This window comes from Crocodylus siamensis, chromosome 6 (genome assembly GCF_052110815.1).
Source record: "Crocodylus siamensis isolate JL-2025a chromosome 6, ASM5211081v1, whole genome shotgun sequence".
In the NCBI taxonomy this organism is placed as follows: domain Eukaryota; kingdom Metazoa; phylum Chordata; order Crocodylia; family Crocodylidae; genus Crocodylus; species Crocodylus siamensis.
The window spans coordinates 73,217,370-73,235,255 of NC_143400.1; the positions used below are offsets into that span (position 1 = coordinate 73,217,370).

The 17,886-nt window shown below is 41.4% G+C and overlaps 1 protein-coding gene across 1 annotated transcript in view; it reads right to left on the minus strand.

The window, feature by feature from the left end:
• The window catches only part of DHX36 (DEAH-box helicase 36), a 39,357-nt gene that overhangs the window by 7,708 nt on the left and 13,763 nt on the right, over positions 1-17,886 (minus strand). The window contains exons 11-23 of the mRNA XM_090055899.1: positions 17,034-17,136; positions 14,561-14,648; positions 12,780-12,835; positions 11,584-11,648; positions 10,212-10,355; positions 9,506-9,623; positions 8,099-8,197; positions 6,744-6,917; positions 6,380-6,466; positions 3,951-4,034; positions 3,762-3,861; positions 3,587-3,677; positions 1,866-1,986 (exon numbers count right to left, since the gene is read on the minus strand). Coding sequence (XP_089912025.1) covers positions 1,866-1,986; positions 3,587-3,677; positions 3,762-3,861; positions 3,951-4,034; positions 6,380-6,466; positions 6,744-6,917; positions 8,099-8,197; positions 9,506-9,623; positions 10,212-10,355; positions 11,584-11,648; positions 12,780-12,835; positions 14,561-14,648; positions 17,034-17,136 — 1,330 coding nt within the window. The remainder of the gene's footprint in view (positions 1-1,865; positions 1,987-3,586; positions 3,678-3,761; positions 3,862-3,950; positions 4,035-6,379; positions 6,467-6,743; positions 6,918-8,098; positions 8,198-9,505; positions 9,624-10,211; positions 10,356-11,583; positions 11,649-12,779; positions 12,836-14,560; positions 14,649-17,033; positions 17,137-17,886) is intronic.

Here is a 17,886-nt window from a genome sequence, read left to right on the forward strand (position 1 = left end):
ATTTTAGATGGTAAAGCTCCCCTGTGTCCCCCGCATGGCTGCTGCTTGGCCTCATGGCCGAAGAGACCGCCTTCTTCCCTGTCCAAACTTATATAGCCCCTGTGACTTCATTCACCTGGCCCAGTGGAGGCCAGCTCCAGTTGGCTCTCCGCCAACCAATTTGAAATACATAACCAGCCCCCCAGGTAGAACCCCCCCACCCAGGTCATTGATGCAAGTCGTGTAGGTTTCCCCCCTCCCTCAGGAATGCAGCCAGCTGAAGTTACCTAAATAGACAGGCTGAGGGTCCCCTGTGTGCAGGGCCCACCCTAATCAAATGGTTGCAGCTCAGAGATTTTAGTCACAGTGGCACAGGGCAGAGATTTTTCTGCCATGGGGGGGGTGGCACTGGGAGCAAGCGGGTGCATGGGGCCCACACCAGTGTCTCGGGGCCCAGAGGAGTGCTGCAGGGAGTACAGGGGTCCCAGCCAGCAGCTTAATGGGGCCAGGCCAGCTCCCCCCTCTCCCTGCTGGTGCAGCCCAGCCTGGCTGCATGGACCCCTACCAACCTGTGCCCTGCTCTGGGCACCACCAACACTGGCCCCAAGACATTGGGACATTGGTCCCAAGATGGTGACCAGGGGGCAGGGCAACCCGTGTGGCCCTCAACAGCTTGCTAAACCTAGGTAAGCAGCCCTCCACCTGAAATAACTGTCCACCCCTGGGGTAACTGCTGGGACGCTGCAAGCCCTAGGCAGTCTGGGCTCCGTGGCTATCAGCAGGTACCCAGAACCACGGCCAGCTGCAGCCAGGCGCCTACACACAGCTGCTGCCTCCCCAGTGGGCACAGTGCCGGCACCTGCTGCCTTCCTGGAGCCCGGGGCTGGGAGACGGCTGGGGCAAGAGGGCAGCAGCTGTTTGAAGCCTCACGGCTGCAGCCAGTCCCGGTTCTGGGTAGCTGCTGATAGCCATGGAAGCCCTGCTGCAAGCAGCCCAGGCTCCGTGGCAGTCAGCAACTACCCAGAACCTGGGCCAGCTGCAAACATCTGCTCCCTCTCTGCCCTGACCCCAGCCCCAGCTCCAGCTGCCTCTCAAACCTGGCCCCTGGTTCCGGGGAGGCAGCACATAGCAGCAATGCTCCCCACTGTGCCGCCCTCGCCATTTCTGCAAAGCGGTGTTGGAACCCAGTGCACAGGGCACAGCGGGGGGCACAGAAAGCTGCCTGCTCTAAGCTCCCTGCTGCCCTGCCACACTTCTCCTGCAGGCAGGGGCAGCAGCGAGCAGCACAACCCAGTGCTGCTGCCCACACTGCTCCTGTGCACACGGGAAGTGTGGCAGGGCAGTGGGGAGCTGGGAGCAGGCAGCTTTCTGTGCTACCCCGCTGCGCCCTGCCACGCCAGGTTCCAATGCTGCTTTGCAGAAAAAGCAAGGGCAGCACAGTGGGGGGCACTGCCAGTATGTGCTGCCTCCCCGGAGCCCAGGGCCGGGGTCTACGAGGCAGCAGATGTTTGCAGCTGGCCCATGTTCTGGGTAGCTGCTGACAGCCACAGAGCCCAGGCTGAGGGGCAGGGGCAGCAGGGCTGGGGGGCAAAGGGCACAAGTAGGGCATCCTGCCATGTACCCCTTACCCTCATTTTGTTTTTCTGGCGTGCCGGCACTCCAGCACCGTCCGAGGTAGGCATTGTGGGGTTTTTCGGCACTCTAGCCAAAAAATGTTGCCTACCCCTGCAATATAGGATTTGATTTTAACAAAATGACTTTTCATCTTGGTAACAGTATGCCAACAAATTCTCACACCAAATGCAAAACACTGCTTTTAAGAATTTTCTTTACATGGTGTCAAGTGCACTGACAGGTACAGTACGGAAATAGAATTGTTCACTTACACTGCTGGTTCTCATCTTCAGATGATAAACGAGCCAGTTATAATGGAACTCAGTCTCTTCCACATTAACAGATTTAGGATGAATGTTAACAGTTCCATCTGGCTTGGTACAAACTTTAACCCTTTAAAAATTAAAAACAAAATTAAGGCAATAAGATCTTTAAAGTGTCAGAAAAGATAAGTCTGTATTTTAACAAAAAATATAAAGCCTTCTCAAGTTGTGTACTACGTAAATTTTAATTTTGAAAATAAATGTATAAAAGAAGTCCCCTTTAAGAAACTATCTGCTTAAAAATAAAAAACACATGTAAGCAGTTAGGCTGTCATTTGCTCCTGAAAATCAGAAAAATACTATAATTTATATTTAGCAGCTATTAATTTTGTATAAAAAGCATTTGACATTTTCACCTTTTCTAAAGAGGCACTTATGAGTTTGCCTAGGAACACTTGTACACAAAACAAGCTGCCAAAGAATTAATGGAAAAAAGCATATTAAATCAGCTTGATCTCTCTGCGTGGCAACTGTATTAGATATAGAGGACAGAGTATGAAACAATATGTTACTCATACCGGTAGTGATCAACCAAGGGGGCTCAAGAAAGAACACCACACTTGCCTTTGTGACCAAATGGGGCTAATTTAAAAAACATACTTCCTGGAACCTGAGATTCAAAGGGAACAAGGAGGGAAAAAACCAACTACAAGACACTTGCCAGGAAGAAGTTTTTCCTCCTTCATGGAGCTTGAGGATAGATACTTCAAGATAGCAATTGCAGTTGTGGTTCATAAAGCCCTTTTGGCTACTGGTGTGTAGAAGAGAATGTTTTGCAAAGTAAGGACCTGGGGCTTTGCAGAGACAAACACAGAGAAACTTGCTTTGGAAGCAGTCCAGAGAATGAATACTGTTTCAGCTGATTTGAGAGAGGAAGCCTTCCTGAGCTTCTAATACAAGTTCAACTAGCACCACCAGGTGGCAGAAATGCAGGTTGCAGTACTCTACTCTTGAAAGAATAAAGCTACAAAATACGTTTCTAGGATTGGTTTAATCAGTGTTCTGACTTTGTAAAATTGTAAAGGTTCACGATTCCTTTCCTTCCCAGGCAAGGAAACAAGACTCAGTTCAGATTTTCATAAAGGTTACAACATGAGCTGGTATACAGTGGAATCCAAACTAGTCTCTATTTTTCTCTTTTCACTGAGCTAAGCAACTAATAGTTGGCATGTTACTTGCCATATCATTGTTCCTTTGTGCCAAGCACGGGTAATGCTAAGCGCACTATCCATATAGTTCATATGAGGCAAAGAAATTAAGAAATCATGAACTAGAGACCAGATCTGTTTGGATCTCTTTCTAAACAGTGCGGGGGAAAAGGACGGAGCATTAAACATCTAAAGTGACACTGAAGAGAAAAAAAATAAACAGGACACTGACAGTTGCAATTTTCTGTATATGTAATACTACACTTCCATACAGCACTGTCAGGGAACATTTAGATATACTGCCAGGTCTCCAAAACTTATCATTAAAAGTGACTTGCCATCTCTCATAGGTTCAGGATTGCCGATTCACATCAAGAAAGAAAACAATAAATTAAGTAACCTATAGGTACAATTAACTGGACAGATTATTACATTTTGCCCTTAAGGTACTTTCAACACCTAAAAACTATCTTTGCAGTAAACCTGAATAAAAACAAATGGACTTTCACATCAAACCCTTACATTTTTCTCTTCTTGCTAAAGCTTGGCCGGATCTTTGCAACTTTTGGATATAAACCAGCACAGATGACTGCCTTGAGCAACTTCTCATTATCTGTAGAAGACAACAAAGCAAGCAATGCAGTTTTGTAAATAAGGAGTCTAACTTATCCAAAACCCAGCATCTCTTGCTGTTTACCTGAGTTGGTATTAGATTTTGGATCTTTGGGGTCTTTACTATTCACAAACCCAGCTGCTAGGAGATGTTCAGCAAACTGCCCTTTCATATTATGCAGCATCTAGGAAGGAATGTCAAGTAATAAGTATTCTTCTAGAATTATACTGTCACAGAGTTTCCCCTAAAAACATGCCACACTTAAGATATTACCTGGAGTGTATTTGAAGACAGAAAATACTCCCAGCAGTAGTCTTTTTCATTTCGGAAGCCACGCCGCCGAGCCTCTTCCCAGCCCTGGACACAAAAGTATTTTGAACTGTAGTTCTTTAAAGGACAATTTACTCTATTTATTTTATATATACATACACACACATATTAATACTACATTTAATTCTTTGTATTATAAATCTTTCTATTTACTTTACACATCCACATCATGCATACAAGCATACGCAAGATAGCCAAGAATGCCAGAAAGGTTTTTAAAATTTATTTTTAAAAAGATCAAGCATGATGCTAGTCCCTAGAATGGGGTTTTTTTACTTTTTAGGTACCAGCCAGATAAAGATAGAAGGGTATGGATTCCAAGCTGTTGTACATATTGTTTTCTGAGTATATTTTCAGGATTGGAAAATTCTTTAGGACTGCTATCTAACTGTTGCTAATTTCCTCTATTTACTGCAAGTAACAATTCCTGATAGTGGGAGCAGGCTGATATAAAATGTGTAAGACGACTTTAAAGTTATCCATTCCTCTAGTTTCCATCCCCACAAGGAAATTTTAAAACTTGTGCAGTCAGACCCAGCCCCTGTGGAGGCCAGGTGAAAAAAGTTACTGACTTTGAAGGAAGAACAAGCAGAAACAACAAGATTCTTATTCTTCTACCTAATACAAAACCACATATTTAGTAGAGCTGTGAAATTTTGCTGCCAGTTTTGTTTCAACACTATTTCGAGGTCGAAAGAGTGAAATCGAAAGAGATATGGTTGAAACAGCCTCGAAACAAAACGAGGCAAGTCGAAACGTTTCGCCATTTTGCCCATAGGCTATAATGGGAAAGGTTGAAACAGCCTATAACTGTCATTTCTGGCCTGATCTGGATGCAACGTGCAGGAATGGTAGCCTCTCTGAGGGCATGAAGCCTGCCAAGTTTCAAGGAGAGAGGTGCAAGGGGTTTGGGGAAACTGCACCCCAACTTCTTGAAAGCAAAACTCATGTCACACGTATGTGTTAAGTCACAACGGGGTCAAGACTGCAGGTAGGCCCTGCTGCAGCCACAAAGCCTGCCAGCTGTTAATGAGATAGGTGCAAGGTGGTTCTGGGGCCCTGCAACCTTAGCTGTTGATAGGCAAGCCTCATAACATGGGTGCTTGTGGAACTGCTGTCTCTCATCAGGCAGCAGGACTGAAAATCCCCCAACACTTCCCATCACAGACCTACGGGTAATCATTGACCCCAGTATGAACATAAGCTGGTAGTGTGATGCGGTAGCCAGCAAGGCCAACAATACCTGGGCATGCATCAATTGATGCAGCTCCAGCAAAACTATTGCAAAGAAGTGATTTGCCTGCTCTACTTTGCATTGGTGAGACCGCAGCTGGAGTACCACGTCTAGTTCTGGGCTCCACACTTTAACAAAGACATGGTAAAGCTTGAGAGAGTCCAGAGAAGAGCCACCCATCTGATCAGAGACTTGCACGGCAAGCCATATGAGGAAAGGCTGAGGGACCTGAAAAAGAGAAGGCTGAGAGGGGACATGGTAGCAGCTTACCGCTACATCAGAAGCGTACATCTAGGGCTCAGTGAACAACTGTTCACCAAGGCACCTGAGTGGGAAACTAGAAGTAATGGCCACAAACTCCTGGAAGATCATTTCAGGCTTAACATTAGGAAAAACTTCACAACTAGGGTGTCTAGATTGTGGAATAAGTTCCCTCCGGAGGTGGTGCAACGACCTTCCCTGGAAGTCTTCAGGAGGAGACTAGACAGTCACCTTCCTGGGGTCACCTGGCCCCCAGTTATCTTTCCTGCTTGGTGCAGAGGACTGGACATGATGATCTTCCAAGGTCCCTTCTGGCCTTACAATCTATGAATTGATGAGTGGCTGCAGCCTAGGTCTTAGGAGATATGGCTTTGAAACAGTTCTTCCAGAGCAAGCTTGGTCAGGTCCCCTAGCCTCAACTAATCACCTGTAAAATGGAGTAATTACACTTCCCAGTTAACAGAAGTGTTGTGAGAACAAGTTCATTAAACAACTGTGAGGTACTATGGCAGGCTTTGTGGCTGCAACAGGGCCTAGCAGGCCTGCAGTTTTCACCCCCCTCTGCCCCAAGACACACAGTCCCACAAGCCGTTTCACATGGCCCTAATATTTAGGCATCTGCAACTTAACTATGAATTTACCCATTCTTCTTTTCCCCTTAAAGCAATGGGCAGGAAATGAGGCTACTATTAATCCAGAGACAAAGTTCTGTAACACTAGCAAGGCATTATATCACAGCAAAGGTCGAGCACAAATGCTTTATAAAAGTGTACAGAAATCAGCTTTGATTAGGAATCACATATTTAAAAGCTTCTTCAATTAAATTGAACACACACAACTGCAAAGACTAATGGAATATTAATACTAATGTACCTACTGTGAAAGCATTCACAATCGTTAGGTGGTCACTTTTACTGTTCTTTGAGAGTTCCTTTCTCCTTGCATCTGCTACTTTCTCTTTGCCCTAAAGGGAAAAACACAACAAAAAATTAAAACATGCCAAACATTCCCAACTCTGGAAACCTATTGTTCTCCCAACTGTTTTTATTTAAATAAAAATAGCTTTAGTGAGCTACTTCAATATTCAGGATGACAATGACAACACCATAGTGAGAGACTGGCAGAAACAGTGTTACAAATTTAAAATTAAATTGAGATCAACTCTTACCAAACCTTATTTTAAAAGTTTTAAAATAAACAACGTCTTAGTTTCATCTGCAATATCATCTTAGATAGTTTACCAGCGGAATGACAAAGGGATCCTTGAAGCTGAGACTGGCTGCAATTGTGAGCACTGGATCCAAGCAACAGAATAAAGCTCCAAAGAGAATCATTTTTCCAATATGCGGCTCAACTGGCAATCGTGCCAAGTGGACACCTAGTGGAGTCAGTTCCTCTCGTCTATCCAAAGCATTCTGTTAAGAAAAACAAATGCACACTGTTCAAACGTGAGGAAGACATTTTTTGGAAGCAGATTATGTGCTTGGCAGAGGAAGGAAAGCATGACAGCTAAGGTGGCAGCAAACTTGAATTTCTTTACTGAATTCACTTGTTATGCTATTCATTGAAAGCTAGAATATCTATACCTTTATTAAAGAGCAAATTATTCTTTTAATTAGAATTTAAGATTTACTGCAATTGCTAAAAGATTGTTAGACAAAGCACTCATATCAATTAGTATTACCATACCATACTAGATGGAAAGAGTCCAGAACAAAATTTTAAAATAGATTATGGTACTTTTCCATGTCCTGTTCTCTCAATTAGTTACATTCCCAGTTTTCAAGCCCCAAGTCCTTTCCCTCCATTTCAGAATTGTTTACCCTGCCCTTTGCTACCAGCATATTCTATTTCCATACTGTAAACCAAACATACACAAGGTTTATAAACAATACAAAATTTCAGAATCTTACAAGCCAGGACACAGGTCTGTATCAGTTTCACACCCAAAGTCAAAAGGCAGACTATAGTGATTCCAATGCTGTTAAGCAGGGTGCTCAACCCCCAGCCCAAGAACCAGATCCAGCTTACAGAGCCACATATAATTTTAGCCCACAGGGCTCTCCTGGGTCCAAAAGTTTGGTGGCAGGCAAGCAATGGCAGGTTTAATTGCTGCTTTCCTGCTGCCAAATTTCCAGGCCCAGGGCCCTTCCTGCTAGATGAGGTGCACAGGGTAGAATGAGGCTCATTCTCAGCATAAGGTCAGGCTCAGGTGGCAGGGGACCCAGTCAGGGTGTGCCGGGCCAGCCAGTGACAGCATACATGGCACAGGGCATGATCGCAAACAAAGCCAGGGGTATGAGGCCGTGGGGTCTAATCTCAGCATACAAGCTGAGCTGAGGTGGCAGAGGACCGAGGACCCGATCCCAGTACATGGGGCCCAAACTGGCCTGCAGACTAACCTTGTGCCACTAATCCAGCCTGTGGGGCCAGAAGATGGAGCATCACTGCTGTGAAATATAGTTTGGATATATGGAGAGCCAAAAGAATCTGAGCTAATTCAAGAATCCAGACGTGAATTATTTTAAGGTAACTTAGTAAAATGACTCTATATTGATCAAGTGAATCATTTTGTTCTCTAACAGAAGATGCTTACCAGTTCCATTAGGTGGTTTATGGACAACATTACAGCATCATGAGATGGTGGATCCATTAGTTTGCTTAGAAAATGAGCAATTCCCCCAAGCTTTAGAATCTGGAAAAAAAAAATGCAAGGTTCAAGAAATATGATTCTAAAAGTAAATATTTGTATGTTACTGCGAACATCTGCAGACCACTAACGTGCCACTCACTAATTACAAAACCGCAAATAAGTAAGAACTTGTAAGTTTCAATTTCACTAGGAATATACTCAGATTTATTCCCCCTTCCCCACAGAAAAATCATTAAGTTATACTAAAACAGGCACTAGCAATGTTATTTATATTTAGGGATCCATTCCTCATCCAAGTTGCATGTCTGGAACTTGTGTTGATTGTTAAGTTATGAACTGAACAGCTTTTGTTTAAGATCTATGAACTGTCCATTGTCACTTACATTTCACTGCAAACTGCCAAGTAAGGAGATGTAAGAGAAAAAACACATTAACAGTAATGACAGAAGGGGCTAAGCCAGCAAATCCTGCAGCCTATAGTCCTTTTCAGTGTGTTGCATCAGTTTTGTTCTGTAAGGCCCTTCCCTCCACCACAATATGCTATATGTAAATCACACAATTACCACATTAATCATGCAATTAATTTAAATTAGCTACAGGCACAAATTAAGTATGGTGCCATAAAAGAGTCCAACTAACTACAGTTACACATTTTCCAGCAATAAATGTATAGCTAGTTGCTATCCAAATTTAAATTTGCACATGTAGCAGGGTCTGGCCCAGTAGTTGGGAGACCTGTCAGTTCACTGGAGTTGCACCACAGTGGTTTACCAGGGACTGGGCATTACACAGCTGAGGGCAGCGCATAGCAGCTGCAAAGACTGGGTCATGGCAGCACCTTGCTGTGACGTCTCAACAACTGCATGCACCAGCAATAAGGCACAAGAGGATCTAATGTGAGATCTCACAATCACACCTCCTGCCAGGCATATATGGCATGGTAGGAAGTACAATTGTGTGGATTGCACTTTAGATCCCCCTCGTGCCTTTACCTGCATGATTAGAGGTCCTTAATTCTAATAAGTATTAAAAGAAAAAAAAGTTGGGGGGCAGGGGAGATGGAGTTCTCTGACTGATGTACTTCAGAGTCTGGTCTTTATTGATTTTTAACCAACAATTTGGGAACAAATTTTTCTGGTATTTACCCTCTATCATACCTCAAAGAAACAATTGAAACAGCTTTTTCAAATCAGCTGGACTCTGGTATACGAGGCAAAGGACAACCTCAGGCTCAGAGTTATTTCACTTCTTTAGTATATAAGTGGCAAATTCTTTAACTTTGCTGCATTCAGAAAAAATTCTAATACATAGTGCCATTCACAACAACTCACCCCTCTAACAGATACTCACCTTGATTTGTAGACAGAGTTCTTCCAAAGGCGTCCTCAGGATTTCTGGTAACTGATAATCATCTAGAAGACTGGCACGTAGACCATTGTATAGATGGAAACAGTGACCACGCTGGACTCTGTAACATATTTGATCTGTATGAATGTTTTTTTCTCCAACTTGTTAACCTAGTTGGAAATAGTGTCTAAAACATTTCAAGGACCTATAATTAAGGGCTATTTAGATAGGTAAAAGCAAGTTTCAAAATTTCAGATTTCAGCTCTGAAAATATCCCACAATGGTAATAAGATTAATGAAGAAGCAGTGACAATACAGGGAACACAGACCAGATCTGTGGGCTACAATGATATACTGCAAATTACATTGCTTTTAAGAAATATTTGGTTCCACAGTTCATCCTCATTTAATGAGATGTTAATATGAAAAAAACCCTACTAAAACAAGTGGATGCAAGAGAATGCATAATTAATTTGTATTTTACTGTATAGGAAAAACCATCTTCAGAGGCTGTCAAAAGTAAATCAGGTTCCTAGAACTTAGCACAGTCATTCTTTCAGTAAAACAGAGACAGTTATGCCAAGTCATGCTTCAGAATGTGAGATTACCCTGACTGAACATCAAGGTTCTCAACTTGAATGCAAAGCACACCACTAGATTCCTTTTAGAGATTACTAAAATGAGAATTTTTCTATTAGCCATGTCTTACCTTCCTGCTCGACCTTTCCTTTGCTTGGCATTAGCATCACTAACCCACTCAGCTGCCAGGGTGCTAATGTTGTTCTGCGTGTCAAAATGAGTTTCTTTTATTTTTCCTCCATCAATAACAAACACAACATCATCTATGGTAATGCTGTCAAAAATAAAAGGAGTTTTCATTTGTCACAGCTTTGACATATAAACAGAAGTACCTATCTACAGAGACCAACTAATACTTCATCTCTACATAAAGAAATTAATTACAAGTATCCTAGTTTCAAGGACCGCATACAATTATTAAGGTTATTAGTGCTATTTTAAGTGGTCTATCTATAAAACAAAAGATGTGTACTTGCTACATATAAAGAGAATTGAGCAGCAATTCTGCACACATTTTAAAAAAACCTTCATTTTGTACTATTTTAAACTATAAGAAAGGCAGCTCTTGCTCTACTGTAGCAGTTCTCCAGCAAACAGTGCCTATAAATCAAGTATTGTATCAAGCACTAATAGATTTAACATTGCCAACAAAAAAAAACCAACAACCAACGTAAAAATCACCTGGTAGTGTGGGAAGCTTGTCACTTTAATTTGGGGGGGGGGGGAGGGGGGTTGGACAGAAAATGCAGCATGATTGTTGTTCATAACTAAGCTGTGATAAGATGTTTTCAAAACTTTGCTCTAAATTCATCCTGATGCTTACACAAACCTTTTAAGGATAACTCAGTGCTCTAGCAGGAATCAGAGCCAGAATAACCTGGCACAAGTTACCTTCCTCATTATACAACAGGAAAATCTACTTACTAGTTTTAAGGAACTTTTTAAAATTATGGACAGAACTTTAGAAAGTTCAAACATTGCAACAAGGGATTATCATGAACAAGAATAATTTACACAAAAAGTTGGTCAATAATATTTGCACAAGTAAAAGCATACTTTAACCATCAGCTCTTCCAGTTCAGTCTACATCTTAGTCAATTGTTTCTCCATGAATCACAAACGGCAAATAAAAACCCTGGGGTGGAATGTTAAATTATTTATCAACATAACTGTTTAAGGAAAAGTCTGAGCCACTTTCCTCAGCCTTGCAGTAATAAAAGAGGGGTTGAAGAAAAAAAAAAAAAAAAGCTTGCCAGAAAAGCAAGCAGCTCAGATGCTTTAAAACGCAACAGATTTGAAACATGACAATTCCATACTCTGATTGATTGAACCCAAGAACATTTATGAAGAGAAATGTATTTTTAGCATTATAAGCCAATAGTAAAAAATAGCAAAATACATTTCCCATATTACTTAACAGATTTATACTTCTAATTTTATAACTCAGGATTTATGCTGCTTGCGTTATATTGAAGTCACCCACGGTACATGTAATATTTTACCTGGTCTCTGCTATGTTGGTTGCAATAACAATTTTCCGTACTCCAGCAGGGGTCTTTTTAAAAACCTGTAAATACACAGTCTGTTAATTCCTATTCAAGCATTTGCCAATAACAAAGGATAGTCAATCAGTTGTTTTCCAGATCTGAACAAATGTGTACATTAGGGCTGTGCGAAGCTTTGGTCATCGATTCAATTTGGAGGAGATTCGGCCCAATTCAGTGGCTGAAATTCCAAATCCAATCAGGAGACTCGTTAATCTCTGCAAATCGAATTGGAAGCTTCCCATTCAATTCAGAGAGATTCAACAATTCAGCCGTAGACACACCCTTATGCTTTTTCTATGTACCTCGAGGTACCGGGTGTGGGTTGTGAATGCCAAGGTGGTGGGGCGGATGGAGCATCCAACAGCAGAGCCAGGGGGGTGTCCCTGCGCGCTTGGCAGCAGACCCGGCAGTGGACCAGAAGTACTTCCGATACTTCTGCGCAGGGGACCCCCTCCCACCCCCGGTTCAGCGCCTGGTGCCTCCTGGGTCTGGGGGGGCACCTGGGATCCTCCTGAAGCTGATTGCCAAGCCAGGGAGATGTGGGGGGAGGGTACACCACCGAGCATGCAGGTACCTTGAGGTACGTAGAATAAAAACCATATAAAGCTGTGTCTATGGAATAATGATCCTATTTCAGATTGAGATTCGGCCAAATCTCAAAAAAATTGGGAGTGATCCAGCGAATCAAATCACTGTCCCCTGAATCGGGCCAAATCTGAATTGAATACTGCCCATTTCACAAACCTCTAGTACACACTTGCCCTCGAACACTTTCATACTATTTAGTTGAGGTGAAACTTTCTGCAAAACAAACTAGTTGTAAATATTTTTAGGAATACTAAATAAATAATATCTTGTATACAGTTAACCATAATTAGGTTACAACAAAAAAAGCTTTCTACAATGGGAGATAGTCACTCACACAAATAGTATTGCCATTAACAGCACCACGGTTGCACAGTAATCACAGCAAAGGTATCGGAATATATAAGCACTGAAATAAAGTCATTACGAGTCAAGTTTTAAAATTTAAAATAAACTATTCACTCGCTATGCCTTCTGTATGATGTACTTAAGAAATTTTGTATGTTTTCTGATGCTTTTTATGGTCCAACATTCACAACATTTTCTTATTAAAAAACCCCATTTACCTGCGTCTGATTAACAGTAGGCATCAAAGAGTGGAGAGGTATGATAACAAACCTATCTGCAAATTAGAACAGTATGCATTATAACACAGAATGAAAAATACAATTCTTACACAGCAGAAATGAACAAACTGAACAGAAAAAGAATGTGTGTACATCTATTATTTACTACTACCAGGGCTGTAAATAGATGTCCCAGGAGAAAAAGTGTTTCCCCACCCATGACTACAGACATACAAGACCACTATCCTGCTTCAAGTCCTGCCAAAGTATGCAAGATAAAATGTGTTACCACATTTTTCCAGGACAGCGTGGTATGTGGCTGTAAGGTTATCATGGCCTTTTTCCATAACCAAGCTGGTTAGCTGTGGTTGGCCATCTACTGGCAGAGAAGCAGCCATGCAACTTGGAAGAACTAGAGGCATTTATACACATGCTCTGGGAGTGGGGATGGGGAGGATGCTGCACTTAGAGCACCCAAGGGCTGCAGACTTGCAGTGTGGACCCAAGGCAGAGTTCCCTTGTCAGCCTCACTCTTCCACAGGTGCAGGTGATCTGCAGGTAGATCCTGGGTATCAAAGCTTTAATTTAGCTATGGTTGTGAGAGGACTGACACAGGGAGAGGGGAGAGCAAGGCTGCCACGGGAAGCCTGATTGGTTGGGCTCAAACTTATCTGACTGGCCAAAGCAAACAGATTGGATTCTGGGCGACTCCGTGCTGGGCACAGATCCCTGCTGACATTCCACAGTTTGCACTTCATTCATAGAAATGATCAGAAGAAGCATTACAAGCTCATGGACCATTTTTTTGCATTTCTCCAACTGAGAGTCCCTCTACATATGCATTAGATCCCATGATGCTTGTACTTGCACAATTCACATAATCCACACATACAAGGCAGATGGTATGACTGTGGGATCACAAATGAAATCCCATCATACCTTAATGCTAATGCCACAGCTACTGTGATCTCCCAGCCCCAGGAGCACCACATGTACTCTCACAGCTGGTTTCCCAACTTCAGGTGTGGCAGCCCTCCAGGGCTGGAAACTCCCAGAGTTGGGCATGCACATGGACTCCCCCAGCTGGGAGCTCTCATGAACTGACAAGACACATTCAAGTAATGGCATTATAGGAAGCAGTTAAAAACCTATTGCATGTTTTGTGAAATATCTTTGTAGCTTACTCCTTTTTATCATGTCACTGATTGATTGAACGTGCAACTGGATGACAACTTAAGGCATAATTAACTGGTTAATCACACCCTAAATGTAATGTGTAGATGGGGCCTCGTATGCATCAAGAGGATAGAGCAAATAGTTCTCTACCCAGAAGATATGAGCCATCATTATTCCAAGAAATTTTGTGCTAATCTCTATAAAAAGACTTTTACGAAGTCTTTCAAACAGCAAGACTGAATCAGCAAAGAGGAATGAAGAAAGATAAGCTCAATTCTCTATAGAGAAAGACAAGGCAGGAAAGTTCTGACATGAGACAAGACAGAGGAAATGCAAGTCTGAGACTCATCAATATGGAGACAAAAGCTAAAATATGGGCAGTCAATGGCATTGCCAACACTCTCGGATGAAAGACACTACTAATGCAAAAATAATTCACGTTATAAAGAATGAGAAAGAGGAAGAGACTGAAAAAAACAAAACCACATTGCCAAGTGTGTAGGGATCTGAGGAACCACAAGAAAATACTGAAGAAATTCTCACTGGGAGGGAAGGGGAGGGAAGGACTCTTAGAATCTATATAAGAAAACAAAATATATTTTTACCCGATTTAAACATGACTTGTGACATCAAGAGATCATGTAAAGTGCTAATGTTGTCCCAGCCTGGGAGAAACACCAATATTGCACCATCCTACATATAAAAAATGGGGGAAAAATTGGATTATGGCTAAAGTTATAAAAGCATTTGTTCGAATGTTTAGACGAAGTTGGGTATTATGAATAGCTGACATTTGAGACATCACTGAACAAAACATGCCACAAAACTGTATAAGCTTGATGTTACAAAGAGATGGTTACATAACTTTTCTTAAGTTCTCTCAATACTTCAAGTTAAAATTAACACATTCCCTTGTAAAATTATAAAAAGGACATTCCAGTTCTTCAACATTCTGAGAAATTAGCAGTGCAATTAAATAAAAGACACACAATTGGCTGAAAAAGCACATAATTTCTCCTCACTTAGTTTTCTAATAATTTTGCAGCATAGGATATGTGATTTTGAAAGTGTATGGTTTAATATTCAATTGCCCTTTGGGGAAGGCAAACAACAGATGTGCTGGATGAGGACTGAGTTATTCCATTACTCTTTCTAGAATTAACTTCAGTTTCCATGTTTGAAATCTGTCTCAAGTGCAGAACCGTTCTGACAAAGTATGTTTAGTTATAGTGGAAGTGGTCTTTTATTAGGGTTTCATGACTTATCACTGGTGTATGCCTATACATTCCATAGCCTACTTTCTCTAATAAAAACAAAGGAATGGAACTAAAATTCTAAGTAAATTTATAAAGAGAAAACAAGAATTACCATACTGGATCAGACTATAGGGCCATCTAGCAAAAACATGATGCTGCAGAGGTGAGCAGTAGTTAAGTTTTTAGGTCCATTATTTTGTAAGCACACAAGACAATGGAATGTATAGATGTATAATTAAATTAGACACATCTATGGGATAAGCACAGGACTAACTAAAAATAAAAATACAAATGTTGTATTCAACAGTAATGCAAAGCTTTGATATCTCACAAGCAAGTAAACAACCTTAAGAAGGCAGAGACATTTCCTCAATGTTTGTGTTTATTTAATATCTGAACTAATATGACCCCATGAAGTTACTTTTTTTAAAGCAACAAACAGGGCCCACTGTATTGAAAATGAATTTGTTTACTTATCTGAAAGAAATAATTTAAAGCCCACAGCCCAATACAATTACGACAAGGAAATAAAACATCTCTTCGCCCATTCAAGCATTTTTTCCTAGCCACTTGTCCACTTAAGAAGATGGCAAAGCACTAGAGATTCATTTTATATGAAATTTCTAGAAAGTATAAAGGTAAATAAGGTAGCTGTCAGCGCACCTATTAAGTCAAAAAATGAATTCAAAACTACCTACTAACATTTTCATTTAGATTTCTATATTGCCTTCCCTCGATATTTTAGCAGTCATTTATCAATAACTCTGGGAATTAAGGTTTTTCAAATATCTCGCCCTACAGTTTACTCACTACACAATGGTTCCTGCCTAGGTAAGGATATATGCTGCATTTCAGTTGTTCAGTATATACTACAAAACAACTGATAAATGTATTTAGAGTGAGATTTTTCAAAGCTACTAGCAGGATTTCACTGCAGTTTTCTCATTCATTTCAATAGGCTTCATCTAAGAAAACATTACGCAGGCATTAAATTTAAGCAATTGCTTAAATCACATTGAGTTAATTAAGTTGTACATTCATTATTCGGGGACTTGAATAGGAATGATGCATCTAAATCTTGTAGGTGACTTTGGGGGAAAAAAACAACACAAACAAGCAAAAAAAACCCCCAAAAACTTAACTACAGTGCAGTTATAGAATCCAACATAATTTCTATCTGCTGTGACCCCCCTGATGACCACTGTAGTAATTTCCTAAAGTATGGTGCCACATTCTAATATTACTGCTGTAACAGTAACAATGCTATGACAGATTTGTGTGCTCTTTGCTCAATATTTTGCCTGAGCATTGGATTTTCTAAAGAAGGCAAGTCTTATATATCAGCATATAAAACCTAAGTACATGCTCCTTTTCCATCAGAAAGTGGCTTCTGGATGGGAAAATATAGTTTGCTGATGAGAAAGAGGAGAAGGCTTATATGAATGTTAAGTTACTTTTGGTATCAGCGTAACAAACTGTGTAACAATTTTAACTCTGTTATATAATTTATTTTTTTTAAAGCTAGGCAGAAGGCAATCTATAAAAGGTGCCTCCATGCCTTGTGTCATTCTCCTCACCAATACCTGAGCTTTTGTAGGCTGCAACCTACTTCACCAGATGCATGGCATAGCATGTCATTTGACAAAGGAGGCTGTACCTTATGAAAGCTCATGTCCCTCTCTAGTTGGTCTATAAGGTGGTACCCTACACTGCCCTCTGCCTAACAAGGCAGAGTACCACTTTAAAAAAAATGTTAAACTGAATGGGTTAAAAATGGTTTAACTAGGGAAAAAAAAAAAAGTTATGCTAGACAGAAACTCACCTCTTCTTCTAAGGCAATGTGTCTGATGAGTGCAGCTATGAGGTCAAGGTCAATTTTGTCATCATCCATCGATTCCAAAGCAGCTATAGTACTTGTTGAATACCTATAGACATCAAGTGAATATGGAGGCAACTTGTTTGCATACAAAGCGACAATCATAGATCCAGTCATAGGAATACAACCTAAAAGGGTCTTCCTGGGTGATTCAGTCAAGCCCCCTATTTTAGCCGGCAGCACTTCTACCCAATGATCACACACTTCAAACCCTCACTCCTGCAACTATAAGGCATAAAATCAGAAACATCAAGAGCCTCCTACAACATACCACAGATAAGAACCCTATAAATGAGGGCACTTCCAAAGACCTGCCATTGCAATTAGAAAGGCTCTGTACAAAACTAATTTCAATCTGACAACATAAGGACAGCACTAACGTAGGACAATTCTTTTGACACACTAGCATTATATTAATCTATATAGTGGGTTTAACCTAAATGTAATTTGCTGTAAAATATGGTCAGAGCTCTTGCATTATTCAAACTAACATTTAAAGTTAGATCATCTTACAGGGATCAGCAACCTTTTTCTGTCCAGACCACTGGTTCCAATCTGGCCCCATATTACAAGATGTACATCTTTGCCTCTCTAGGCCATCTAAGCCTCTTACATTTACTCTTATCACCAATCCCTGCCCCCCATGGCAATAGGGAAGGACAAATACCATGGCACGTGTAAATTCAGACACGAAAGCAGGGAAGGCTATGGAGGGGATGGGCAGTAAGAAATAGCCATGTGCCTCCAATCCCCCAAAGCTTGATCAGACCTTGGCAGACCAGATCCACCCAGTAGGCTG